Source organism: Capricornis sumatraensis, chromosome 22 (genome assembly GCF_032405125.1).
Source record: "Capricornis sumatraensis isolate serow.1 chromosome 22, serow.2, whole genome shotgun sequence".
Lineage (NCBI taxonomy): Eukaryota > Metazoa > Chordata > Mammalia > Artiodactyla > Bovidae > Capricornis > Capricornis sumatraensis.
In genome coordinates, this window is record NC_091090.1 from 36,380,711 (window position 1) to 36,407,652 (window position 26,942).

The window sequence follows — 26,942 nt, forward strand, 5'->3', positions numbered from 1 at the left end:
GGATCTACTGCAGAGCCCTGCTCTGTGATGGATGCCCTTCGTTTCCCGTCCTCCAAGCAATTCTCCAAGGTTGACCTCTGTCATTCATTCATTTATTCTTAAGAATCAGGTTATCTTTGAGTTCTCCAGGGCACTGGCTAGTCTCCCCTCTGAACTGTGCTCGTATTGGACCTTTTATTTTTGGCCCAAACAAGGCAAGAAATCTAGTGGGGTGAAGGGGCAACCTCTTGATCCCTTGATCTTTTTTATCTGCCTCACATCCACCCTCCCCAGACCCTACCATCTCCAGACTCAGTGCTCTTCCCAAATTGCCTGATTTGATAAGCTACCTTCTAATTTAAACAAACTAGGAACTTCAGGTCACATGGTGGCTCATCACACCCACCAAGACCCAGTCTACTTATATCACTGTGTCATATCAGAACACGTGAAATCCTGTACTCATTTTATGTCAAAAGACTCTGTTGTGTGTTCACTTGGATCTTAGCACTGCATAGCCAGGGAGAAGGCAGCAGTTTTCACTGTATAAAAAGTCAAGAAGAGAAACAATTGTGGCTGTCTTCTGTGCTAGGAGGCTCGGCTCCGAATGGTAGGGTTCATTCAACTCTTAGTCAAAGTGCTTGGGATTCCTCCAGAAAGAGTCGATGCTTCCCAGGGATTATGGGAATTGTGGGGCAGGGGTGGCCACATGGTGTAACTGCCTGGGCTGCCTGGGACAAAGCAAAGTAAGGAACAAACCATAGCAGCTTCACTGTTTGCCTAAGGTTCGAGACCTTTCATTTAATGCACATAAATGAATATTAGTTCTGCTGGCATTTTCAGAAAGACCAGGTGAGAAGTCAGTAACTTGAGAACTAGAAACATGTCTAGTTTCTAGAGCTAGAAAGCTGGAAAGTTTCAAGTAGCAGCAGCCCAAGAAGAGTGTTGTTTTATGTGGAATTTCTTGCTTATTAGGCATGGTATTTGGTGAGTCTTAGCAATATGTACTGGGTATAGTACCTCTTACCAGGAGTCCAGTCCCATCTCTAGAAGTCCTTCAGATGAAAATAAAGAAGTTGGTCTATAATTCAAAGCTCATCATGGAAACTTCATTGAGGAATCTGAATTATTAGGGTGTAATCAGAATTTATGAAACCTAATACCTTATTTCTCAGAAATCATATTTCTCCTTTGCAGGACTTACAGATATAAACAACAAACTGTATAAATAGAGCTGTTACCCATCAAAGTTGTCTTATATGTTCTTGTATGTGAGATCTCTCTCCTCTGTAGTCCCAACTCTGCTGCTGCTGCTGCTGCTAAGTCGTTTCAGTTGTGTCCGACTCTGTGCGACCCCATAGATGGCAGCCCACCAGGCTCCCCCGTCCCTGGGATTCTCCAGGCAAGAACACTGGAGTGGGTTACCATTTCCTTCTCCAATTCATGAAAGTGAAAGTGAAGTCACTCAGTCGTGTCCGACCCTCAGCGACCCCATGGACTGCAGCCTTCCAGGCTCCTCTGTCTATGGGATTTTCCAGGCAAGAGTACTGGAGTGGGGTGCCATTGCCTTCTCCAAGTCCCAACTCTAGATAACTCTAAATTTCTGCAGTTTCAAAAAAGTATTTGGCATCATATCAATCATACATAAATCCATTTCCTTTACAAAAATTTAAACAATATAGGAAAATTAAAATGTTTCTGACTGCCACTCAATCCCACCTCTCCATGGACTGTCTATGTATACTTTCAGAACTTTTTGATTCATGTACATAATTTTATATTTTGTTTTCAACATTCCTGGTATCATACTCTAATTTGTTCTGCAATTTGTTCTGAGGTAGGGAGGGTCTTTCTGTGTGGGCATATTGTTATAACTGCTCAGGTTATACCATAATGTATTAATCATTCCCATAATGATTAATATTTATATCATTTCCACTTTTCTCCTATTACATAGTTGACTGTCATTAACTTCCCCGTATATAACTTTTTGTGAAGTTGAGTATTTCTACACAGGAGATAGCAAAGAGTAGATGTGACATATTGAAGGATAAATGTGTTTTACACATTAAATAGAAGATACTACCAGTTGTCTTCCAAGCTTTGGGTATCACTTTATACCGCTATTAGCAGTGATAATGCAATTCTATTGATATTAGTACATTAGTCCTTTCCTTAGGGGAAGGCATTGCTTCAAAGAAGCATCTGCTAGTAAAATGCAAATGACAAAAAACCAGTTTCGAATCCTTAAAGCCTGCAAATGAGTACGTAGCTTTAGGGATAGTTTTGCTGGAAGAAAGCAGGTCTGTGAGTCTAGGAAGCCGGTGAGCAGCTTGAGGACTTAAGGCTCCAGGAGGTGGGAGTGGTGTCATCAAAAAGGTGATAGCAGAGTTACAGAGTATCTAGCCACTGGGGAATGGCTGAGGCTGCTGGAAGACTAGTAGCCAAGTAGCCACCCCCACTTCAGGGTTAGGGGTATGGGCAGGGGCGTGCTTTGCGCACCGTTACCCATCATCCCTCCAGCTCTTCCCTTTCTCAACCTACTCCTTTTTCTCAAGAGCCTAACTTTGTGCAGAAGCCCTCAAACTTATTTTATGACTCTCCTTAGGCAGTGAGTCAGCCTCTAGGGGAGCTGATGGCAGGATAGGGATCTCAGCCTAAGCCAGCTATCAGCCAATTTTTCTCTGATAGATAATGATCATTTCGCAGACCAGATAGGCAAAACAGAACATTCACAAAACTGCTTAACCCCTCTTCCTGTTCCCAGCAGGCATCCATTCAACAAGTAACTGTAATGAAAAGCGTCTGAGGACATCCCGAAGCAATTTACAAACTCAGAATTCAAGACAGACATTTTTGTTCTCAAGAAGTGTGCCTGGAGACACATAGTTTTTTGAGGCAGAAGGCTGGTGTGTCTCCCTTTACCTGGCAAAGCAATAAAGCCTTTCTTTAAAAGAAGCAGCAGCAGCTTTCTTACCTGGTACTGAAAAAAAGGAAGGGAAAAAATTATTTCACTATCCAACTCTAATGTTTAATTCATTTAACATTTAAACTTTCCAAAGAGAGGCTTAAGACTCTTTTTTTTAAGTTGGATATTTGAGAAATTGTAGCAAATTGTTTTGGTTGAGTTTGAAAATTTCAACCAATTCAGCATCATCTTTTTTTTTCTTTTCTTGGCTGAGCATCAGAACCACCTGCGGTCCTTTTCAAAATCCCAATACTCAGGTCCATATCATTTATATCAGAATGCCTAGGAGTCCATCCAATTACTGATGCAGTGGGTACGAGAAAAAAATCTTTTTTGTTTAAAAATGTAATCTCTAGGAAGTCAAAACAATAACACAGTTAAAATATTTCACACACTTTTAAGTCTTTTTCCCATGACCAAAGCTTGCTAGGATGCAACAGACCTATTGGACAATAATTGAAAAAGTGAGATATGAAACTGACTAAATTTGCCAAATTGAGACATTAAGGTATGTTTTCTATAACAAGATTATTGAGTACAAAAAGAACATGTTTTCCTGATATTTATTAAATTTTCTGGACCTTTTTCTTGATATTTATTATAGATGTTTGCTATGTTTACATGTGATGCAAAGATAGCACAGGCCTGCTTTATGAACCTAAGAAGGTGTTTTTAATGAAAATTGGATAGACTTCTTAGTAAGCAACAAAGAACACTTGGGAGGACCTTATTAAGGACTTAAGTGTAAATTGTGGTTAGTTTTGAACGTTGGGGTGAGGAGCGGCATCAGAAAGAGTCTCTCTGCACTACATTTTGTCCTGCCTTTCATGCGTTAGATATTAATATTATTGACTGTGCATACTTCTACATCATCGCTTTTAAAATCCTGGAGAATGCTCCCAAATTTCAGCTTCCCTGCCCCCATCCCTAGCTGGAATGGATGGGATGCCTGTCCCACCCAGATCAAAGAGCAACCTGTTGCTCACTGCAAAGCCTCTTGCCAAGTGAGTCAGCGCCAGTGTGCATGCAAGAATGCATGCAGCCCAGAGCTGCTTTCTTCTCGGTGGCTGTGGAGGAGGGGGCTCAGGAGCCTGCAGCCTCCTGGGGAAGGGGCTGTTTGTTCTTTTCTCTCTGGGGAAGCAACTCATTCAGACCTCCGCCCATGACTGAGCTGCTTCCAAGAGCTCTGAGCCGGTCTCAGTGATACTGGCTTTTCCATCACATTTAGGTGGACCACAGGAGCGTTCTGCTGCTGATTTTCAGCTTTGCTTGCTTGTTTGCTAGGTTTTTTAAGGGCAACTATTGATGCTGTTGGTGTCTGCCCACTTTGGAAGTCTTTAGCCTGGAGAGGGGCTGTGTCTCCTTCCTCCTGCTGGCCCGTCCCCCTCTCTGGACTGAGGTTACCTGCTAAAACAATGGTATGTGCTTTGACTCTTCTTGATATAAAAGGAATAGAATTACCTAACTGTTCTAGGGCAGTCCTTTGGGGAAACTAATCTTAGGCTTCTGTCCAGCTTAAGTTTTGTCTTTTTGTTAAACATTTATTTCTCTTATTTATTTGGCTGTGCTGGGTCTCAATTGGGGCACATGGGATCTTTGATCTTCACTGCGAAATGCGGGATCTTCAGCTACGGCATTGAGACGCTTAGTTGCATCACGTGGGATCTAGCTCCCTGACCAGAAATCGAACCTGGGCCCCCTGCATTGGGAGCTCTGAGTCTTAGCCACTGGCCCACCAGGGAAGCACCTGAAGTTGTGTTTTGACAACGCATCTTGGTCAGCGGTGCCGAGTCTTTACAAAAGGCGAGCTGGTGACTGAAATGCGGCGTGTGCTTTCTGCTATATTTTCCCCTTTACCTTCCTTGCCTCTTCTCATGGGTTCTTATCATAACCTCGATTATCACTGCTCTTGTGAGGACTCCCTGTGCGCGTCTTTTTTTCTCACTGCCACAATAGCAGCATGATCTGATCTCTCAAAATATACTTAAGTGTAGAAAAAGGGAGAACAAGTTTAAGTAAGTTCATCTCTCAGGAAACCTAGTGTTTTTTGTCTTGTGACTTCCAAGTGTAGAATTCCACCCTAAGACTGAGCCGTGCTTTGAATGCGACACAGAGCCTGTCTGAAACTTGACTTGGCCTATTTGTGTGCTTCTGCTGATGCTATTGCTGTTCTAAATGGAGGGAAACATTACAAAGTTTCCATGATTTGGAAGGTATGGTTGAACCTTGTTTAAAAAAAAAATCCCTGAAGGAACCCTAAAGTAACTGATAATGGTGTCTAATTTATATTTATTTATGTCTTTGTGTGTTTCTTTACCTAAGATCTGAACCCTTTGGGTTAAAAAGAACATGTCATAGGAAAGAAGTCTTACAAGCATCTAACAGCGATGACTCACCCCATGACTTACCCCATGTCACCTCCTATTATCGTTGACAGGCTTAGCATGTTTTCTGTTTGAACCTGCCAGTTATTTGCCTTAACCTTTCCATTGTCTTACAGGACTACCAGCCAGACTCCCAGAAATCATGTTGGTAGGATCCCAGTCCTTCTCGCCTGGAGGGCCCAATGGGATCATCAGGAGCCAGTCCTTTGCGGGGTTCAGTGGCCTTCAGGAGCGGCGATCCAGGCAAGTCATGATGGTTGTCTCTTGGGACACAGCTTGAGAGGGATGCGAACCCTGATGCTCTGAACAAGGTCCGTGTCCATGTGGCCTGGTCAAAACACACACCTGTGCTGTTTTAATCTCTTTCATGAAAAAGATGTAATGTTCCCCAAATTTCTATCATTTAAGAATTGCTCCTGCAAAGGAGATGGCTGAAGATTTAGGACAAGCTAGCAATATGTGTGCGTAGCTCTCCCTACCCCCGCTCCACCCCCGCCCCATGTTTTTCGTATTTTTTGATACCTGTTGCTAAAGTGCCTCCAAACGTTTGAGCCCATTTATCCTCTAACCAGTAACAACAAATTTGCCTTTATCCACACATCTGCTGATACTGAGCATTTTCTAAAAATCTTTCTCAGTCTTTTAGATCATCCTTAATTGAGGTTAAATGTGTTTTCATAAGTTTACTTGTCTTTTGTCTATACTTTGGGAATAACCAGTTCATTTACATCCATTGCCTGTTTTGAGGGTGTACATTTACATATTTTCTTACAGAATAGTAAAGGTTCTTTCTATACCCATTTCAGCACCATCTATGGTAGTCTTTCCCTGCCAATTTAAATTGTTCTTTTTTCCCTTTTCGCCTTTTGACCCCCTTGGCCCATTTCTCTTACCTACCCTTCAATCCCTGCCTCTGACAGCCACCAATTGGTTCTCTATATCTACAAACTTGGTTGTTTTTTTTTTCTTTTAGATTGTACATTGATCTGACTTACTTCCTTACGTATTGATGCCCTCAAGGTCCTTCTATGTTGTCACAAATGGCAAGATTTCATTGTTGTTTATGGGTGAATAGTATTCCTTTTATTTTGTTGATGGTTTCCTTTGCTTTGTAGAAGCTTTTCGTTTTTTTAGTTTGATGTAGTCTTTCTTGTATATTTTTGCTTTGCTTGCTTTTGCTTTTGGTGTTTTATTCAAAAAGTCACAGCCAAGACCTGTGTCAAGGAGTTTACTGCCTATGTTTTATTTTAGGAGTTTTGTGGTTTCAGGTCTTACATTCAAGTCTTTAGCCCATTTTGAGTTAACATTTTTATGTGGTGTAAGAGAGGGTCCAGTTTCATTCTTTTGCATGTAGCTGTCCAGTTTCTCCAGCACCATTTATTAAAGAGACTGTCTTTCCCCCATTGTATATTCTTGACTCCTCTGTCATAAATTAATTGACCATATATAGGAGGGTTTATTTCTGGGTTCTCTATTCATTGATCTATTTCCAGATCAATTCATTGATCTCTACTGTATTCATTGTATTCATTGATCTCTATTCACTGGTCACAGTCTGACCCATGCCAGACTGTTTTGATTACTGTAGCTTTATAATAAAGTTTGAAATCACCCCATACCCCTTTTTGAAGCACATTTCCATTGTATTTGGGGGATTTGCATTGTATTTGTAATTGGGGGATTATTTTTGGTATGAAGTTATGCAGTGACTGCCTCTGCAGACTGACCCTGAGGAGCAGATGTCTGTCATTCAGACACAGGGTTGGGAAAGTTATTCTTCACTTTCCCCAGTATCTCCTCTCATCTAAAACAGAACCTAGGGGAACTCAAGAAAGAGAAGACAGGTAGTGAAATAAGTAACATGGAATAAAGTTGGTGCTCAGGTTGTCTGACGTGATAAAGTTCTTGCATTCTTAGGGGGTTTATGTGTTCTGACATACGTTGTCCCCTTTGGTACACACAGTGATGGCAGAGGGAGGTAACTAAGAATTAGCCTGGAAGGTGCCCACCTGCCACACTCAGAGGTCATGGCTTTCCACTTGACAGCTGGGTCAGTGAGTAGTCTGGCCTCTTAGCTTCCTAATCAGATCAGTAGTTTGGGGTTAAGTTACCATGTGTCCATCTTACCACTATAGGCTGCCTCCCTGCCACTAATAGAGATTTTGAGTTTCATGTTATGCTGAAACAAAATTTATTCCATAAAATAAAGCTTAAGGGAATTCCCTGGTGGTCCAATGGTTAGGACTCAGTGCTTTCACTGCTGAGACCTGGGTTCGATCCCTCATCAAGGAACTAAGATCCTGCAAGCCTCACAGTGCAGTCAATAAATAAATAAATAATCAATAAAACTTTTAAAAAAATCTATCCTCAGAGATACTGCAGGTTTGAATCCAGACCACTACAGTAAAGCAAATATCATAATAAAGCGGGTCACGTAAATTTTTTGGTTTTCCAGTGCATATAAAGGTTACATTTATACTACACTGTGGTCTATTAACTGTATAATAGCATTATGTCTTAAAAAAAAATGGACATACCATAATTAAATGCTTTATTGGTAAAAATGCTAACCATCATCTAACAACACAGGACTGCTGCACGTCTTCAATTTGTGAAAAAACACAGTATCTTTGAATTGTAATAAAATAAGGTGTGCTTGCCTATAGAATTATTCCTTTGTCATGCTCTGACCCTCATTTAAGATGTATGCATTCACATCTCAGTTGAATTTGCCTTCTTTTTATGATTTTGTTTATTTACGTTTGGCTGTGCTGACTCTGCTGGTGTGCTTTCTCCAGTTGCAGTAGCAGGGGCTGATCTTTAGTTGCCGTGCTCAGGCGTTTCATTGCAGTGGCTTCTCTTGTTGTGGAGCATGGGCTCAAGGCATGGAGTATGGGCTTAGTTGCTCCTCAGCATGCAGGATCTTCCTGGATCAGGGATCGAACCCATGTCTCCTGCATTGGCAGGGAGACTCTTTACCAATGAGCCCACCAGGGAAGCCCCCCAGTCAAATTCAGTAGATGCATACACCTGATGTCACATAGTGAACATATTTTTTTAGCTGGATTATATCCTTCTGCCTGTTCATTATTTCTACCTAGAAGTGTGTGTCCTTGGCTTCCCATGAGGATTCAGTGATGTAACATGCTTTCATTCAGAGTGTACATTACCTACAGCCAGGCTTTGACTCTGGGTAGCCACTGCCCAGCCAAACTTCCAGATTTCAGCAGTTAAATCTAATACCACAAAACAAAATTTAGGATGGCTCAGATCTACTAATATGCAAGGGAATGTTGCCTACCCCAAAAGACACTAATGCAAACACAATCTGATTAAAAGGCTTTTCTTTGATCAGATCACTTTGGCTGCCAGAAACTGAAGCCATTTCAGCTTTTCTTTTCTCTTTCCATAGATGTAACTCCTTCATTGAAAATTCCTCCGCTCTCAAGAAGCCTCAGGCCAAACTGAAGAAAATGCACAATTTAGGACACAAAAACAGCAGCCCTCCCAAAGAGCCTCAGCCTAAAAGGGTGGAAGAGGTCTACAGGGCTTTGAAAAATGGACTTGAGTAAGAACATCAAACCTAATGATACATTGAAACCTTATTCCTTTCTAAAATCCGCAGGAGGGTCAGAAAAGCTAGTCTCGTAAGATAATTTTAGAATGTCTATTTCTGTAGCATGATTGCACCATAATTGAGGAAAGCTTAAATGAGTCCGAAAGATAAGAACTCTGTCTGGTTTCCATCATAGCCAAACATTGAAAGAGATCTGAAAAAGTAATATATTTATATTTAACTCAGCATTGGATTTCACTTCAACAATGGTAGACTGGCATATCTGTTCTAGAGACTGCTAAAGAAGGGTTCTAAAACCTTCCCAAGTATATTATAGCAATGGTTTGTCCAGAATAAAACTTCCCTAGTGTGTGGAGAGACGCATACAGTCAATGTCATGTGGAGCTTAGATGGGATTCCATGAGCCCAGACCCAAGACTGACTCCATAGTACTCACCCCTCCCTCTTCATTGGTTTTGCTTTCCTGCACTGCCAGTCTCATGGGGTTCTCCTTTTAGACTATCTGGATAATATCAGAAGCAACTGCTAGAGCTTTCAAAATGTGGAGAGTTTGGAAAAATGCAGAGCCTTTCCCTCACCAGCTCTGCACTCCACAGAGTAAGGTTCAGGTTCTTAATCCCCCTGTTCAGGTCAGCATCAGCACTGATTCCACTCAGTGGTCATGGAGTTCATGATCACGTCTCTCTTATCTTTACAGTGAGTATCTGGAGGTTCACCAGACAGAGCTGGACAAGCTGACAACTCAGTTAAAAGATATGAGAAGAAACTCTCGCCTGGTAGGTACTAATCGTTAAGATGTTAACGCAGTGGGGTTTTGGGGTGGGAGAGGAGGCGCTGCTAAGTAACTTGTCTTACTGGATGGGCATAGGATGAGGAGGAAGCTTCAAGAAAAGCAGATCCAAGGGGCAAAGTACCATCTGCTTCCGGATGTGTATCTTAATGTTTTATTTTTAATATGTTCCAGTATTTTCCAAGTATATTTATGCAGACAAACTTTGTAATCAGGAAAAAAAATACTTTAAAAAAAAAACTCCCTATACCCCTCCTCCCAAGAAATATAAGGAAATAAAAAGTTGGGATTTTCCTCTGGGAGATAGTGATGCCCAGGGAAGCCTGGCATGCTGCAGTTCATGGGGTCACAAAGAGTCGGACACAACTTAGCCACTGAACACCACCACCACCATATTTTTAGTGTTGGAATTTGGAGCCCAGAACTTTTGTTTTATCTCCAGTTTTTAGAAAGTAATAGGTGAGTGATATCAGAAAGGGGAGGGAAGCTCAAGAGGCCGTTGTTAGGAGAAATCAGAGGAGTCCTTGAACCATTTTAACTACACATGGTATTGTTGGAGATTCTTACACATTTCCTCTATTCTGAATCTGTGAGGGCTTCTCTGCTTGAAGAGATGTTTCTAATGATTTTAAATGATTCTGTTAAGTCCTAAATGATATGCCTTAATGTTCCAAGGCATCAGAAAGCCCGGGAAAACTCTACATACACAAGGTACAGATATACATGAATAGCTGTTATCTTTTTTAAAAGATGTGCTAAAATGTATATTTTTGTCCTGAAAAGCCTGAAATATGCAGGCTGAGGGACTTCCCTAGTGGCTCAGTTGGTGAAGAATCTGCATGCAATGCAGGAGACCCAGGTTAGATCCCTGAGTTGGAAAGATCCCAGCCCACGCCAGTAGTCTTGCCTGGAGAAATCCATGGACAGAGAGGCTGGGTAGGGGTTAAATTCTTCACAGAAAGTTGAAGTTTTATATTCTAATGATGTTAAAGGATAAAATGTTCCCATTTATGTGGAACTCACTGTGGAGTGGCCTTCAGAGTTTAAATGTCCTTGACAGTCCTCAGCGGCAACAAATGTTCCTCTTTGGAGAACAATGGTGTGTGGATGGAGGAGCTTCCAGCGGGACCAAGTGTTCCATAACAACTCTTCTGATGGGGGCTGTGGGCTTAGTGTACTGATGCTCCTGTGATATTGTGACTGAGGAATAAACATGCTTTAAAGATAATTTGTGGAAAGCCTGTCACCACTCTCAAGGACTCTTCTTAAATATCAATTTTTATGTGTTTAAACAGGAAGCCAAGTCTTTTTTAACATATATCACTGCTATTTTTCATGTTAACATTAAAAAAATTTTTTTAAGTGAAGATGAATTTTTGTGCCCCTCACTATGTAAGAGAGGAGAGCTCAAAGCAAGTGAACATTTTACAGCTCCCAGGGGGCAGTGAGGACTGGGCAGGGTTCTGGAGACACAGAATATAAATAAACATTAGCTCTTAAAAATATTCTTAGTGGTATTTAAAATAACCCAGATTTTTGCTCTTTTAAAGCAAATGTAAAAAGTCCAACAGAACATTTTGGGGTCAATCATTATTTCACTGATAATGCAGAAATGCGGACAAAATCCTTCGATTCGGGTCAGTAATGGTTTTGAGGGAACTATGTTTTAACCCGGATACTCTTTTTTTTTTTTAATTTTAGGGTGTGCTGTATGATCTAGACAAGGTAAGTTATTGTTCTGTGTTCAGGGCATTGCTGGGGAAAAAAACCCTTCATTTCTGAGAAGTCAGCAATCTCCTCTTAGGTCCAGTTAAGGTCCTAGAGAAAGAGTTCATGCGTTTATCTAATGAGGATGATGTAAGCACTATGATCTACAGACTCAATAATGTGTTTAAGGTCACTTTTATAAAAATGCCACCTGGTTTCAGGGCTTCTCAGTGTGCTAGTAAGTTTAAGAATTTTCCAAGGGTTTAAAGGTCCATACCTGTGTTCTCTCTAAATGGGAACTATCATATTTCATCAAATGGAAGACATCTGTGATTGGAAAATACATCATTATCTTATGTGCCACTAAGAAAAAGAGTGATTCCAGGTAAACTGTGACACATTTCTTTCTTTTCACTTAAGTGTATTTTACATTTAGTGACAAACTCTCTTAGACCTATTTTAAATGTACATATTTTTTAAAGTTATATACAATGTTGTCTCTTTCCATGCCTTTCTATATATTTGAGACCTTTGATGCTGAATCCTAGTATAATCTGCAAATATTTTAAAGGGTAATTAAATTTAGTATTTATAACTGAAATGGAAGAGGTGACACAAAACCAACTATGATTATCTTGAGGCAGACACAGACAGCAGCGGTTGTAAAATGCACCCCAATTTCAGAAACATTAAAATGGGGGTGAGTTCATCTTTGAACTGATAAAATGTCATTATGAAGGAATTTAAGTATACTCCAATATGATACTGTCCTGCCAGAAATCCAGGAAATTCAATTTGTTTGGCCTCCCTTGATGTTAAACATAAGGATTCAAAAAGCTAGCTCAAGTTCATCTTTCAGCGTGTGTCTTCAGTATTTTTAAAAAATACGGTCTAAGTTGATACTAGAGAATCTTTTAAAGTAGTAACCGAGATAGGAAGAAAGGGGAAATAGTTAACAATTTCTGGTATTTTTGAGTATGAGATAATAAAGATAGCCACACAGGGCTTTCCTGGTGGCTCAGTGGTAAAGAATCCACCTGCCAATACAGGGGACACAAGTCCCATCCCTGGGATCCCTGGTCCAGAAACCCCCCACATGCGGTGGAGCAACTAAGCCTGTGCAGCACAGATGTTGAGCTTGTGCTCTAAAGCCTGGGAACTGCAACTACTGAAGCTTGAGCATCCTAGCACCCATGGTCTGCAACGAGAAGCCACCGCAAGGAGCAGCCCTTGCACCACGACTAGAGAATAGCCCCCACTTACTGCAACTAGGGGAAAGTCCAGGCAGCAGCAAAGACCCAGCACAGCCAAAAATAAATAAAGTTGTAAAATAAAAACCTTTAATAAATAGCTACATGTGTCTAATCAGTGAAACTGTAAATGTCTGTACTTTTTCAAACTTCTTTTAATTCCAGCAAATTAAAACGATCGAAAGATACATGAGACGCCTGGAGTTTCACATCAGTAAGGTAATTGACATTTCTCTTGTCTTTGCCTGTTTTTCAGTTCTCAGTCACTAATCAGTATACCTTTGGCCTGAACATAGCATCTAGTCATGGAGAATTTCTTATCCAGTTGATTCCTAGCCTGATTAGCAGTTAAATCCTCCAACAGTCAGTAAAGTTGGAGGGAAAAAATAAGAATGGAGAGCCTGATGATCTAGCACATTTTTCCCTCTGCTTCAGTTCAACAGATATTTAGTAAGTGTTTCCTGTGCAGCGTGCCCAGTGACTAGTGTAGAATTCAGCCTCAGTGTGGTCTGGTCAGAGATAAGATTGCACCAGACTGACCCTACGAAAATCTTCACACTTGCTTAACTTGACATTTAGGTCCCACATATAACGGTTCCGTATCCTTCCTTGATAAAGAAGGAACCCCCATAATCTTCTTTATCAAGGCCTATTAAAATACTTAACCACAGCTGCAGCATAGCTCCCTCAATCTTTCTCATGCTTACTTAAGTTTCTTCCACTCTTCTTCACGTGGCTTGGTTTCCAAGTTCCTTTTCATCCTCATTGCTTCCCTCTGTGTACTCCAGTTTGTCAGGGTCCCTGATATCCAGCCCTGAACCCTACAAATAGCTGACTGATGGTCCCACCACCCTAGCATGTAGTGGGACTATCCCCCGTCATTCTGGATACTGTCGGCAATATTGGCATAACCTAGAAACAGTTTCCTTTAGAGGGCAGCTGAATCACACTATCAGCAATTCCTGTTATATGCACCCATCAGAGGCACCCACTCATCTTCCAAGTGTGGAGACTGGCGGTTTTAGCTGTTCTCTCTACTAGGAGTCAGAAGTCTCAGGTTTACTTCTGTCTCTGCCACATACTCACTGGGCTGTGTCATCTAGGTGGACCTTAATTTCCCACTCTGTGTGGTGAGCGTGGAGCTGCATGTAGTCAGTCTAGATGACCCGAAGAATCCTTTCCAGTTTAGAATTCTGTGATGATTTATATGTCTGTAAACGTGTGTATGGGGTACTGCCTTTGTACATCCCTACTTTGAAAGATATTTATTACCTTGGTAAATCTGAAATCGCTCCTATTTCTGTTCAACTCAATAAGTAAAACAATGATATCCATTAGAAGATATTTATGTGGCAGGTGACCTTTGAAATTACTCTGTTTAGTTGGGAAAATAGCAAGAAAACAGAATTAGTATTAGGAAAAAATGTATTTATCCATCTCATATCCATCATTGTAAGACATAACAATCTTAGTGGTTATTAAAGGTTAGTAACCCCCTATCTGTGGCACCTTATGCATGGATGCCTAACAAATCCTAACAAGTTACATTTTATTGACTCCGGTCATTTGATGAGAGTCACTGCTGACTTACAGGACTTCCTGTAGCTCAAACGGTAAAGAATCTGCTTGCAATGCAGGAGACCAGGGTTTGATCCCTGGGTTGGGAAGATCCTCTGGAGAAGGTTATGGCAATCCACTCCAGTATTCTTGCCTGGAGAATCTCATGGACAAAGGAGCCTGGTAGGCTACAGTCTGTGGAGTCGCAAAGAGTCAGACACAACTGAGCGACTCACACACACACACACACACACACACACACACACACACACTGCTAACTTATAGGTGAGACAAATTCTTGCCTACAGCTTCTGCTTAGGTGAGTGCAACCACCTAAATCCACCAACCCCAAAGATAACTAAACCCCTGCTTAGTTATCCTTTATGTGAAAGGTTAACTCCATTTGGCTAGGATAGACTAATATTTAAATGACAATAAATATGTGTAACTGAATCACTTTGCTGTACACCTGAAACTAACATTGTTAATCAATGATACTCCAATATAAAATAAAAATTAAAAATAAATAAAAATAAAGTATTTTAAAAATAAATGAAAACAAGATAAACTATTATTTAAATGCAAAGTAGTATACTCATTAGGACTATACCAGTGGTCCAGTGAACAGTTTCCTTATTAAGAGGATTACAGTCTCAGCGTCTTTGGGAAAGAGGCTGAAGGGCCAGTCCCTCAGGAGGCTACACAGATGAGGCAGCCAGGCCCGCATCAGAAGAGGTATCAGCTCCTGTGTTTCTTAAGTCTCCAGGGTACCAGGCACATCAGACAATCTGCACCGTTTATTTAAATTTTCAAACTCCTCACCCATCCCTAACCTACTAAATCAGCGTCTCAGAGTGAGGCCTGGGCATCAACATTTTAACAAGCTCACCAACTGAGTCTTAGTTTGAATGTATGGAAACCACCCTCGATGCCAGTCACCAGCCAAAGGATCTTATCATCAGATATGCCACCATCCCTTGGGTCCTATACCTCCCTCTTATTCAGGGACAAATCCACCAACCCCAAAGATGAAAGACTGTTGTTCCTTACAGAGTTTTGACGATTCCTCTCAGAAAAGTGGAGTGAATTGTCAAAGAGCAGCAAAGAATCCTTTAACCAAGGGAATCATCTTCAGTCTCTCAACATTCATGTACTCAGCTAAGCATCACTGACATCTGTATAGAGAGAGAACTGTGGAAAATTACACCATTAACAGGTAGTAGTAGTAATGCTTTTTAGTGATTAGCCAAAAGTTTCCCTTCAGGACGAAAGGGGAATCTTAAATGCTGAAATCCATCATATTCATCTCCACCTTCTTCTGAATCCACAGCTATAGCCTCCTTTTAGAGAGAACAGTTTGTACTGAAATGAAAAATTCAAGTAGTCCTAGGTAGATAACTGCCTCCCAGAACATAGAATATCTTGTGATATCATGCTTTTTAATCTGCATGAAAATTCCTATAGTTAACTGAGGTTGGTGTGTTGATAACTGAAAATATCACAAGAGACTGTAGAGATAAATATCTGGAAGAACTTTAGGTTTTCTCAGTGTAGGCACTCTTGACATTTGGGGATAATTCCTTGCTGTAGGGGGCTGTCCTCTGTGATGTTTAGCAGCATCCCTGGCCTCTGCCCACTAGATCCTAGCAGCACCTCCCAGATGTGACATTGGAAAATGTCTGCAGATATTGCCAGATGTCCCTTGAATATCACAATCACCTTGGATTGATGGAGAATTACTGCCTGAGAAGTATTAAGTGACTGTCAGGCTTATCTAATGAGTATGATCAATAACCACTTGCAAAGAGTATATTATTATTTAGAAGCCTAAGCATAGAGGTATTGCAGAGAAATGCTCATTTCCATTCCTCCCATTTATGTTTTTAATTGTGGTATAATTTACGTGCCAAAAATGTCACAGTTCTTACGTTTAGTTTGATAAGTTTTGACAATCATGCTTCACTGTAATTTAAAAAATAACTTACCATTGTTTTCTGTCTTTTGTTGAGCCACATCTTTACAAAAATCATTTTCCATAAATAGTCTCAGGTTCTTTTTAAAAAGAATTCTAAATCTGGATGTGTGACTATCACCTGGTGATGCTCTTAAAATAAAGTGATAATAGCCCAGTATATGCAAGGTCTTCACATCAGTGTGATACTGTACACACTCTTCCAGTGTTTGTTCCTTGTGTAAAAGACTCCTGTCCTCATTATCTAAACCTTATCTCACGTGGTCCACCAGTGTTAAGTTCATTTTCATTCCATGCCATTTGAAAAGAAAGCTCAGAGTAAAATCTGGTTTGAGATAGAAAATGGATCTTAGTGGCTGAAACAAAAATGATGGGTCTGTCTAGAAAGGATAGCGCTTCTACAAGAGTCTCCTTTTGAGTTCAGAAACATAAAGTATATTGAACTCTTAGCAATGGCCTGTGTTACTTCCTTCAAGTGTGATAAATATTGATCGTGTTCTTGTTTTGTTTTGATTCTGGCAGGTAGATGAGCTCTATGAAGCTTATTGTATCCAAAGACGCCTCCAAGATGGTGCCAGTAAAATGAAGCAAGCCTTTGCAACGTCACCTGCCAGCAAAGCTGCCCGCGAGAGCCTGTCAGAGATCAACCGGAGCTACAAAGAGTACACAGAGGTATGTGCCAGCCTGCTCGGCTGCTGAACTCCACCTGTCCTGACCTGAATTGAATTGTCAAGAACCATAGGGCTTCCCAGGTGGTGCTAGTGGTAATGAACCCACCTGCCAATGCAGGAGATGTAAGAGACACACGTTCCATCCCTGGGTTGGGAAGATCCCATGGAGGAGGGCATGGAAACCCACTCCAGTATTCTTGCCTGGAGAATCCCATGGACAGAGGAGCCTGGCAGGCTACAGTCCATCGGGTCACAAAGAGTCGGACACGACTAAAGCGACTAAGCGCACAAACATCCCAAGAACCAGGCAGCCTGCAAGCTCATTTCACTCTTTAGAGAGAGAAGTTTTGCTGTTTGCACGTCTTGCATTTTCTTGAGGCCATCAGTGCAGTTTTAAAAATGTCTCTTGGGTGGTATCATTCGTGGTATTTTGATTCAGCGCCTTCTGTAAACGCCAGAGCACATGACTGTCTTGGTCTGTGAGCTTCACCTGTCAAGCACGCCCCCTCCTGGTGTCGTTGTAATAGGCGTGTTCATGGGCTTGCAAATCCACAGGATTTTAAATGCTCTGAAGCTGTTCCCAGGACAAGTGTCCTGCTTCTTTATGTGTACATTCTATGCACAAGTAGACTACAAAGGCATGTTAAAAAGGTCAGCAAATGAATGAGCCGCAGATGTGCTGGTTCTGCTCATTGAAATGCACTTCCAGATTCTCTGAAGTGTACAATCCTTTCTAGCTTTATCCCTGCAAATTGAACAGACCTTGTGGTTAAGATGGCCACCCTGGATGTTGGGTTTACTAACCTCCTGCCTATGATTATTTTATTGTAAGAAATTTCCGCTCTATCGTAAAGGAGGGAAGAAAGAGTCATGAACAGAAGCACGCTTTCCTGCTTTCTGAAGGTCTCTGGGGCCCAGACATATGACACAGAGAGGTCTTCGCTCCTCCAGGGGTCACCTGATAGCAGTGTCTGAGATGAAATGACTGAATTATTAAAACCTTCTCACTGTCCCATGTGTCTTTGTTCGGAGATCCAATGTCATGAATGAAGTCATCAGCCTGATGAGGGTCTACTGGACAGTTCCCAGGTCTGAGCATCTGTCTCAGCCCTGGGACAGGAGGGACGTCTTAGATGACTTGCCGCAGGGTCATTTCCTGTGTAACCCTCCAGCCCTGCCTCTTGTCTGAACCAACTTTGTCTTTTTTCATGGCTTAAAGCAGGGCTTCTTCACCTAAGTTCCCCTTTTGGGAGAATACTTTTTGAATGCATGAAATAAAGCCCATAGTAATTCAAAGGAAACAAATGATATTGAAATATAGTTAATTCAGTATTGTCAGCACAGTGATCAAAATATTTTTGAAACCAAATGTGTGGTACAGTACAAGACTGCTGCTTTATGAACACATCAAACTATAAGATTTAGCAACGGCTCCAATAACTACTGAAATTTCAAAGTATTGAAATGATTTCTCAGGATGCCTGCAACAGTTGATGTAACATAAACGTAGACTTTTACCAGGTCCCAGTCGTATGGCTGTGGCTTGTTTTCTCCATTCATGATATACAGACATACTAGATTTCAGTTAGAGGTTAGTGGAAATAGCAACATGACTTTTCCTTTTTTCCCTCATCCAAGTTGATGGAGCACAGGCTAAGAATCTCTGGCTTAGAAGCAGCCCTAGTTCAGGTGACCTCGTTTCCACACATCTCTGAAGTCAAAAGAGCAGTTGCCAGTGAGAGTGGCCATTTTCAGTACACACGCCGAAGAAAGAGCAGCGGCCTGTGCCTGTCCCAAAACTTTTGTAGGGTGTTGCAGAAAAACCCACCCGTGGAACCCTGCTCAGTGTTACATGACAGCCTGGATGGGAAGGGAGTTCGGGGGAGAATGGATACTTATATGTGTATGGCTGAATCCCTTTGCTGTCTACCTGAAACTATCACCATTATTGTTAGTTGGTTATACCCAATATAAAATAAAAAGCTTTAAGGAAAAGAAAAAGAAATAACCACCCCTGGTCAGGTGCCAAGACACGACATCATATTTGCTCACAAATTCAAGGTTGTTGTGTAATTTCAGCAAGAGGAGAAGGAAGGCCAGGACATTGGTAGCTTCCTACCTCACTTGACATCAGATGGATTTGTGTCTTCACATAACCACAAAAAAAACAGGGATATTATCACAAAGAGGGTTTAGGAATTGATGGTTCTGGGAGCCTTTTGCAATGGCAGCAGCTGCCTGGGGGAGACAGAAGACAGTTCTGACTGTGGGTGTCCTCAGCTGTTAAACTAGCTGTCCTCTGCCCCCACCAAGTTTCCTAAAGGCTGGTCACAGTCCTGACATGTATGATAACATTGTTGATAGATTTCTAGAAACAGTAATGCATTCCTTCCCAGAGACACCCAGTGCTCAGAGGAAGAAAATTGGTTTACAAAACTGAGACTTTGTTTTCAAAACTTTCCAGCTGCACAGAGTTCAACCTCAGGAAATTTTCCCCAACTTTCTGAGCTATTTGAGGTACTGACGTTTAAGAGTCAGAACTCCTAGCTTGCAAGTCAATCCTGAAGCCTTCTGCAAACAAAATCCAAATGGAAGCAACCCCTCAGCCAGGATGGGAGGGGAGTTTAGGGGAGAATGAATACATGTGTATGTATGGCTGAATCCCTTCACTCGCCACCTGAAACTCTCACAACATTGTTAATTGGCTGTACCCCAATACAAAATAAAGGATAGCATATGGAAGCAGCCCTTGTCCATGCTCACTGATCTGCCCAGGCCACAGGCCCGAGCCCCCAAAATGTGATGGGGGGAGAGCCTGCAGATACTGCCCCTGGGTGTCTGTGTGGGGCAGGGGGCGGCGAAAGCGTGTGCAGGAGGCTGGCACAGGGCCTTCTGCTTCGAACACCAGAGGTGACAGCTGTGTGCTATGCTTAGTCGCTCTGTCATGGACTGTAGCCCACCAGGCTCCTCTGTCCATGGGATTCTCCAGGCAAGAATACTGGAGTGAGTTGCCATGCTGTTCTCCCAGGGATCTTCCCAACCAAGGGATCAAACCCAGGTCTCCTGAACCGCAGGCAGATTCTTTACCGTCTGAGTCACTAGGGAAGCCCAAGAATACTGGGGTGGGTAGCCTATCCCTTCTCCAGCAGATCTTCCCAACCCAGGAATCGAACCAGGGTCTCTTGCATTGCAGGTGGATTCTTTACCAGCTGAGCTACCACCCGAAGCTTAAACTGGCCCCTGCAGGAGGGCCTCCATGGGGGCAGCCCCCAGCCACAGCGCTTTTTCCTCTTGATTTCTAACTGTAGCTGCTCTGTTGTTTAGGTCCTCAGACACTGAGGAAGTAGGCTGGGTGGTTAGACATCTAACCACAGGCAGAGATGGTGACGCTCCTTTGCTTCCACTGTTCCTTCAACATTAGACGAGGAGAGGACGTTTGTCAAACCCAAGAGTCATTCTGGGGGCCTCCTGGCACGGCAGCAGGAATCCTGCCTCACTCGCTTGGAGTACAGTTGAACTTCTCAGCTCTTTTGACTCCAAATTATTGTAAAGAAAATTTTCAAACCTACAGAAAACTAAAGACTAGAATGTCGACCGTCATATTACTTTATTTAGACTTACCAGTTGCTAATGTTTTGCCATATTTGCTTTCCTTCTCTTGCATATACTCAGTTTTTTTCCCTTTTTACTAAGTCATTCGATAGTAAGTGGTAAATAATGTGACATTTCACCCCATAAATATTTTAGCACGGATGCTTTAATGAGAACCTACGTAACACATGTATTCTTTGCAAAACCACACACCATTATCACAACAAAGAATATTAATTACCAGTCATTGAATAGAATGATCTAACATCCTGTACATTTTCAGATTTCTCTTATTTGGTCCAATAATGTCTTTCATAACTCTTTTACTTTATTTACTTTCAAATCAGGATGGAATCAGAGTTAACACGTTACATTTGGTTGTTATGTCTCTTTAATCGCTTTTAACTAGAATTTCTATCCAGTAGTACTACTGTGTTTTTATATAATCCAGGCCAGTTCTTTTAGAATCTCCCACATTCCAGATCTATCTGACTGTTTATAAGTTAATTTGGTCTCCTGTGCTCTAAATTTCCCCCACACTAGAAGGCTCATTTAGGCTTAGATAAAACATTTTGTCAAGATTGCTCCACGAGCAGGGTCGTGTAACTCATCACAAACAGGTAAATGCCTCTTGTTTGAGCAGTGGTTATGAGAACGTGGTGTGCTTTGAGAGAAGCTTCGTTCTAACACTGGTCCCCTGTGCTCTTTCTAGAACATGTGCGCCATTGAAGCGGAGCTGGAGAAGCAGCTGGGGGAGTTCTCCATCAAGATGAAAGGTATCCTCCCCTCTGTTTAGAGAGGCGGGCGTCAGCCCTGCAGAGCTCCTCCAGGCGTCACATCACATACTCTATTGTCCTTGCACAGATACTAGGCCACCTTCTCTTAGCCTTCCCCACTTAATTTATTGATGCTCCAGAACCTTCTCATCCTGAGCCTTGCCTACACACTTCAATATTTACTATGACAGGATCTCAAACATACACAAACATGGAGAGAATATCACAAGGAACCCCCATAGACCCATCACCTTGATTTAATAATTAGCAAGGTTTTGCCACCTTTGCTTCATCTGCTTCCTTGTCTTTGTTTTTCCTTTGATAAAATAAAACTCATATGTGGGAGTCTCCCCCTGTAGACTGCAATATGCCTCTCTTAAAGAACAGGGACATCTTGGGACCTCTCTGGTGGTCCAGTGGTTGGGATTCTGTGCTCTCAGTGCTGAGGGCCCAGGTTCAATCCCTGCTCAGGGAACTAAGATCCCACAAGCTGCGTGGTGCTGTCAGGGGAAAAAATAATAGGGCATCTTACATCACCACATGCCAAGTATTGTCACTTCTAATAAAATGAACATGCCTTTGTTATGAATCCATTCCATTGGCAAATGGCCCAGTCATCTTAAAAATGAGTTGTATAGTTGGTTTGTTCAAATCAGGATCCACACTAGGTCCACACATTGTGACTGGTCATCAAGTATCTCTTTTTAGTTTGCTTTTTATCTAAAACAGACCCCACCCTGTTTTGTTTTGTTTTCTTACTATTGACTTACTACATTGAAGCCACTGTTGTACAGAATATCCCACACTCTAGACTTGTCTTTTGGCTTCTTGGTGTTATTAAGTTTGTTCATTTATGCTCTGCTGCTGCTGCTAAGTCGCTTCAGTTGTGTCTGAATCTGTGTGACCCCATAGACAGCAGCCCACCAGGCTCCCCCGTCCCTGGGATTCTCCAGGCAAGAACACTGGAGTGGGTTGCCATTTCCATCTCCAATGCATGAAAGTGAAAAGTGAAAGTGAAGTCGCTCAGTCGTGTCCGACTCTTAGCGACCCATGGACTGCACCCTACCAGACTCCTCCATCCATGGGATTTTCCAGGCAAGAGTACTTATGCTCTACTTTCCTGTAAAGTGAAGTCTCTCAGCCGTGCCCAACTCTTTGTGACCCCATGGACTGTAGCCTACCAGGCTCCTCTGTCCATGGGGTTTTCCAGGCAAGAGTACTGGAGTGGGCTGCCATTTCCTTCTCCAGGGGATCTTCCCAACCCAAGCATCAAACCCAGGTCTCCTGCATTGCAGACAAGCACTTTAGCATCTGAACCACCAGGGAAGCCCTTCCTGTAAACAACATACCAAGTTCTTCATTTTTAAATGCTTTTTAATATTAACTCTCCCAGAGGACTGTGCATTTTCCCACCGCCTTTCTGGTATTGACTCCAGAAAGTTCTACCCTAGAAGCAGTGTCAGTTTGCACCACTAGCATCTTCAAGACAAAAAAAAGCTCTAGAAAGCTTAGAAAACAGAGCATCCCCCAGGTGTCAGGCTACCAGTCCAGCAGCCAGCAGGGCTCTCCAACGAGCAGCCATCACAGCAGGTCCTTCTTCCTTCTGAGTCTGGGCCATTCGCCCACTCACCGCAGGGAGAACGGCTGGTGTGTGCACCTTTCCTTTGCTGAGGTGTCTTAGCAGCTGCACCCTGGGTTGCTAGTGGGGGTTTAATCACCCTCTTGTCTACTTTTTGCCATCAAGGGAGTAGGAAAGGGGCGCTTTTTTAAAAAAGCGTTCAACAGGAAAGCTTCATTTTCCAATGAGTCACCTATCTCAGGAGAGAGATTTTTCTGTCAAGTTTGATGCCTGGAGAGCTTCTCTGTATGAGTATACCTGCCAGTCCACACGATCTTGACCCTCAGATGCCCACGCGGCTTTGTTCTTCTCTCCAGCAAATGCCATTGCCGATCAGTCTGTTATTCAGTATGAAGTCTCAACACTTAACTCACTGCTGAGGTGCGGCATCTGTGTTTTTCCGGATTTTCAGTCCATCCTCTCCATTTTGAGTCCTCACCTGAGCCAGTGGTTCTGAAACCACTCGGGCCCTGCCCCCCTCTCAGCATGTCAGGGCGGGGCCCTGGAATGTGTGTATTTTTCATCCTCAGGATGATTCTATCAGCAGCCTGCTTCTGGAAAACTACTGTCCTGGGTCAGCGTTTCGCAGAGAACACTTCTCTCTCCTTCCAGCTCTCGAGGCATCAGCCACACAGGCTAGCACAATCTAGGGTCTCACAGCTGAGAGAAATTCCTGTCACACCCATCGTCTCACTGTTAACACAGGCAGTATCATATATCCCCTGACATTGTTATCAAATGCACCAGTTTGGGGTGGGATGGTAATTTCCCCATTTCTGCCATGGGGAACGGGGTTAAGTGACTTGTCCCCAAAGTCGCACAGTACTTTATTTTTTTGCTGCAGTGGGATCTTAGTTCCCCAGCCAGGGATCAAACTCATGCTCCCTGGAACAGAAGCACAAAGTCTTAACCGCTGGACCATCAGGGAAGCCCCTGAAGTGGGAAGTTCTAACACAGTTGAGCAGATATGATAAAAGATTGCTCAAAGAATGTTCTCTATGGGATGGTCACCCTCCACCCAGCACACAGCCATCCCGGGGGAGGTGTGGGAGAAAGGGGATCCCACCCACCAGATCTGGACCTCAGGCCTGTTGGTCAGTGAGGACGCTGTGGGGACCCTGCCATCCACTGGGGGGACTGGCTGCCCAGCTGAAGAACAAATCCGCATTATGACGAGTTATCGTGATGGACAGACTGAACTTTCTGCTGGCTCCTGCTCTTCCATCACTACCCTTGACTTTGTTCTCTCCACCTACCCAATGGGCTTCCCTGGCTTCTCTCTGGGTTTGGGGATCAGTCAAACCTGCAAGCTCACTTCCGCTTTCCTAATCTAACATGAAAACTTGAACTATTTCTATGAAGCCTTTCAAGGGCAGTATCCCCATGAAAATCGTCCTTTCTCTTGATAAAAGGAAGCCAGTCACTTGCACTGCCAAGAAATCTTGCATCTTTGCAGTTAGCTATTTTATCTGTTATCAATTCTGCTAAGAAAAAATTACCACTCCCAACATACATAGTGACATAAACTGAGGATCTTTCATAACATTCTCAGACCTGGTAACTCAGCTTCTTCCTGCCACACCCTTCCCCACTTCCTTTTGCACCCCACCCCAACACACAACAACAGAGTCATTCTGTGGGCCTTTTGGTGGGGGTGGGGTAGGTGATGGTGTTAAAAGCAATTGATCATGTGCTCGCTGAGCTCCTGCTGTTGGCCAGCTGCATCCTAGTAAACGGTCCCTGGCCTTGACTTCCACACAGTCTACTGGAGAAAATGGATGCATGAGCCAGTCCAGTCTAATTCAGTGGAATAAACAACCTGCCTAACCAATAATGTGGTGAGAAGGGGGGCAGAAGCAGGAAAGAGAAAGGCTTCCCGAGTGTAACTTTTGTGTTAGAATGAGAGGACCTTGGGCTTCCCAGGTGGCACTAGTGGTAAAGAACCTGCCTTCCAATGCAGGAGGCATAAGAGACTCAGGTTTGATTACTCAGTCAGGAAGATTTCCCTGGAGGAGGGTATGGCAACCCACTTCAGTATTCTTGCCTGGAGAATCCTATAGACAGGGGAGCCTGGCGGGCGACGGTCCATAGGGTCACACAGAGTTGGATACGGCTGAGCAACTCCACTCCAGTACTCTTGCCTGGAAAATCCCATGGATGGAGGAGCCTGGTGCGCTGCAGTCCATGGGGTTGCTAAGAGTCGGACAGGACTGAGCGACTTCACTTTCATGCATTGGAGAAAGAAATACCAACCCACTCCAGTGTTCTTGCCTGAAGAATCCCAGGAAAGGGGGAGCCTGGTGGGCTGTCATCTGTGGGGTCGCGCAGAGTCGGACACGACTGAAGCGACTTGGCGGCAGAGCAACTGAGCAAGCAGGAGAGGACCTTGGGAGGAGAGTTGTGGGGCTCCTTGGTGCCAGATTTTAAAGAGGCTCCAGTGCCAGCCTAAAGAGGGAGAGTGCAGAGCCATCCACCAGTGTGCACATGAAAAGATCTGGTCCGTTACCGAAATCAACTTCTCCCAGTTATTACCTGCTTTGAATTAAGTTCCAGGCAGTGTGTATGTCCAAAAGTCTGTCCTGGCTCTTGCAGCTTTCAGGGCAGGTCCAGTCCAGGAGAGGGGACATCTACAAGGGAGCCAGTAAATCTGCATTATTTATGTCTCAGCATAAGTCCATCAGGCCTGTAACAGGAGCTCCCAGCTATTCAGCTATTTGGCTGTTTTCCTTGGAGTAGAAAGTGTGACTTCCTTAGCTTCAGAATGGCTCCCCCCAGTGCTAAATTTTGTTAAAAGTGTCATGAATTTCCAACCAGCCTTTTCCCTGTGTACGTGCTGCCAGCCAACATGTGTGATCCTCTTTATCTTTGGAAAAGAAGATCCTTATAGATCCTTGTAGAACTAGAAAAAAAAGGGATGCGTTCTTCTGGCAGAATGGCCCTTGAGCAAAGAAAGAGCAGGGTGGGCAACTGCTCACTGTAGTATCTGGGGCTTCTGAAAGAGGTTGTGTGTGGGAGAGCTGTTTCATCAGTTAGTCGCATTTCTAGTAAAGCATCCGCAAGAGGCAGGAAGACACACCATGGAGATAAAAGGCCCCTCAGCCCCCCACCTCCCATGTCCTTCCCTGGTGCTGACCCCTGTGGTGGGTTTTGGAGTGATCATCTTGAAAGCTCTGTAGACAGTGCTGCATTCATCCCTAAACCACTGAGGAACATGAAGCTTTCCCCAACTGAAAGTCCAAACAGGCATCAGACCAGAGTCTGAAAGAAACCTGGCCAGGTTGAAAGGATACTCACTAGGCAGTAAATGTAGCTGTTTCAGTTATGCTGTCAGAACCGTAATGGCTTACGTAAGCAGGTAGGACTTGAAGAAGCATAGCATAGCCCCAGGCCTGTTTTTACCTACCTACTGCCACATGCCACGATACGGTGATAATCACAGTATCAGTGTGATGTAACTATAAGCAATTCAAAAAAATTTTGCTTTAATAACATGAGCTGAGAAGCTCAAAAACATCTGTACCAAGTAGCTTTCTCCCATTTGGATAAGTTCTTCCAATACAAAATTTCTAGTGATTTTTCACAGGGGGGAAAAAAAAAACCTTCAAAGGATTTTCACCTTACTCTCCTTTATCCAGCAAGGATATCAGATCATTTTTTTAGGTTTTCTTTTCTTTTCTTTTTTAACCAGGCCTCCACTGTAATTGCAGAGGTAGGTAAACAGGCAGTAGATGAATTCTGAATAGTCTGTAGAGGTTTTTAGAGAGTGCTTAGGATTTTATTGGAATTGGCATATCCAGCCAATTTGGATTTATAAAAACAAGTTGATTGTGCTTTGCTTCAGAAGTACTAAAAATAAAAGACTAATCGTCCAGAAAACTATTAGTGAAAACTAGCTTCTTTAATTCTACTCTTATTTCAGTAAATCTTTTTAAGAGGCTTGTTAATGTTCTACTTGTTAGTAGAAACTGGTCCTCAATGGAGTGATTCTATGGATGGAGAGATGTGAGGAACTGATAAGTTGCTGCCATCTACTGACAGAGAGTGGTAACAGCAGGTGCTTTTTGAGGCCTCCATGGACCTTCTCTGTCTCAACCCTGGCATC

General features: G+C 42.9%; 1 protein-coding gene across 1 annotated transcript in view; it reads left to right on the plus strand.

Annotated features, from left to right (window-relative positions):
- Positions 1-26,942, plus strand: part of RIPOR2 (RHO family interacting cell polarization regulator 2) — a 107,094-nt gene that overhangs the window by 52,581 nt on the left and 27,571 nt on the right. Inside the window, exons 2-8 of the mRNA XM_068960628.1 lie at positions 5,448-5,574; positions 8,744-8,899; positions 9,606-9,684; positions 11,400-11,423; positions 12,821-12,874; positions 16,707-16,856; positions 21,159-21,222. Coding sequence (XP_068816729.1) covers positions 5,448-5,574; positions 8,744-8,899; positions 9,606-9,684; positions 11,400-11,423; positions 12,821-12,874; positions 16,707-16,856; positions 21,159-21,222 — 654 coding nt within the window. The remainder of the gene's footprint in view (positions 1-5,447; positions 5,575-8,743; positions 8,900-9,605; positions 9,685-11,399; positions 11,424-12,820; positions 12,875-16,706; positions 16,857-21,158; positions 21,223-26,942) is intronic.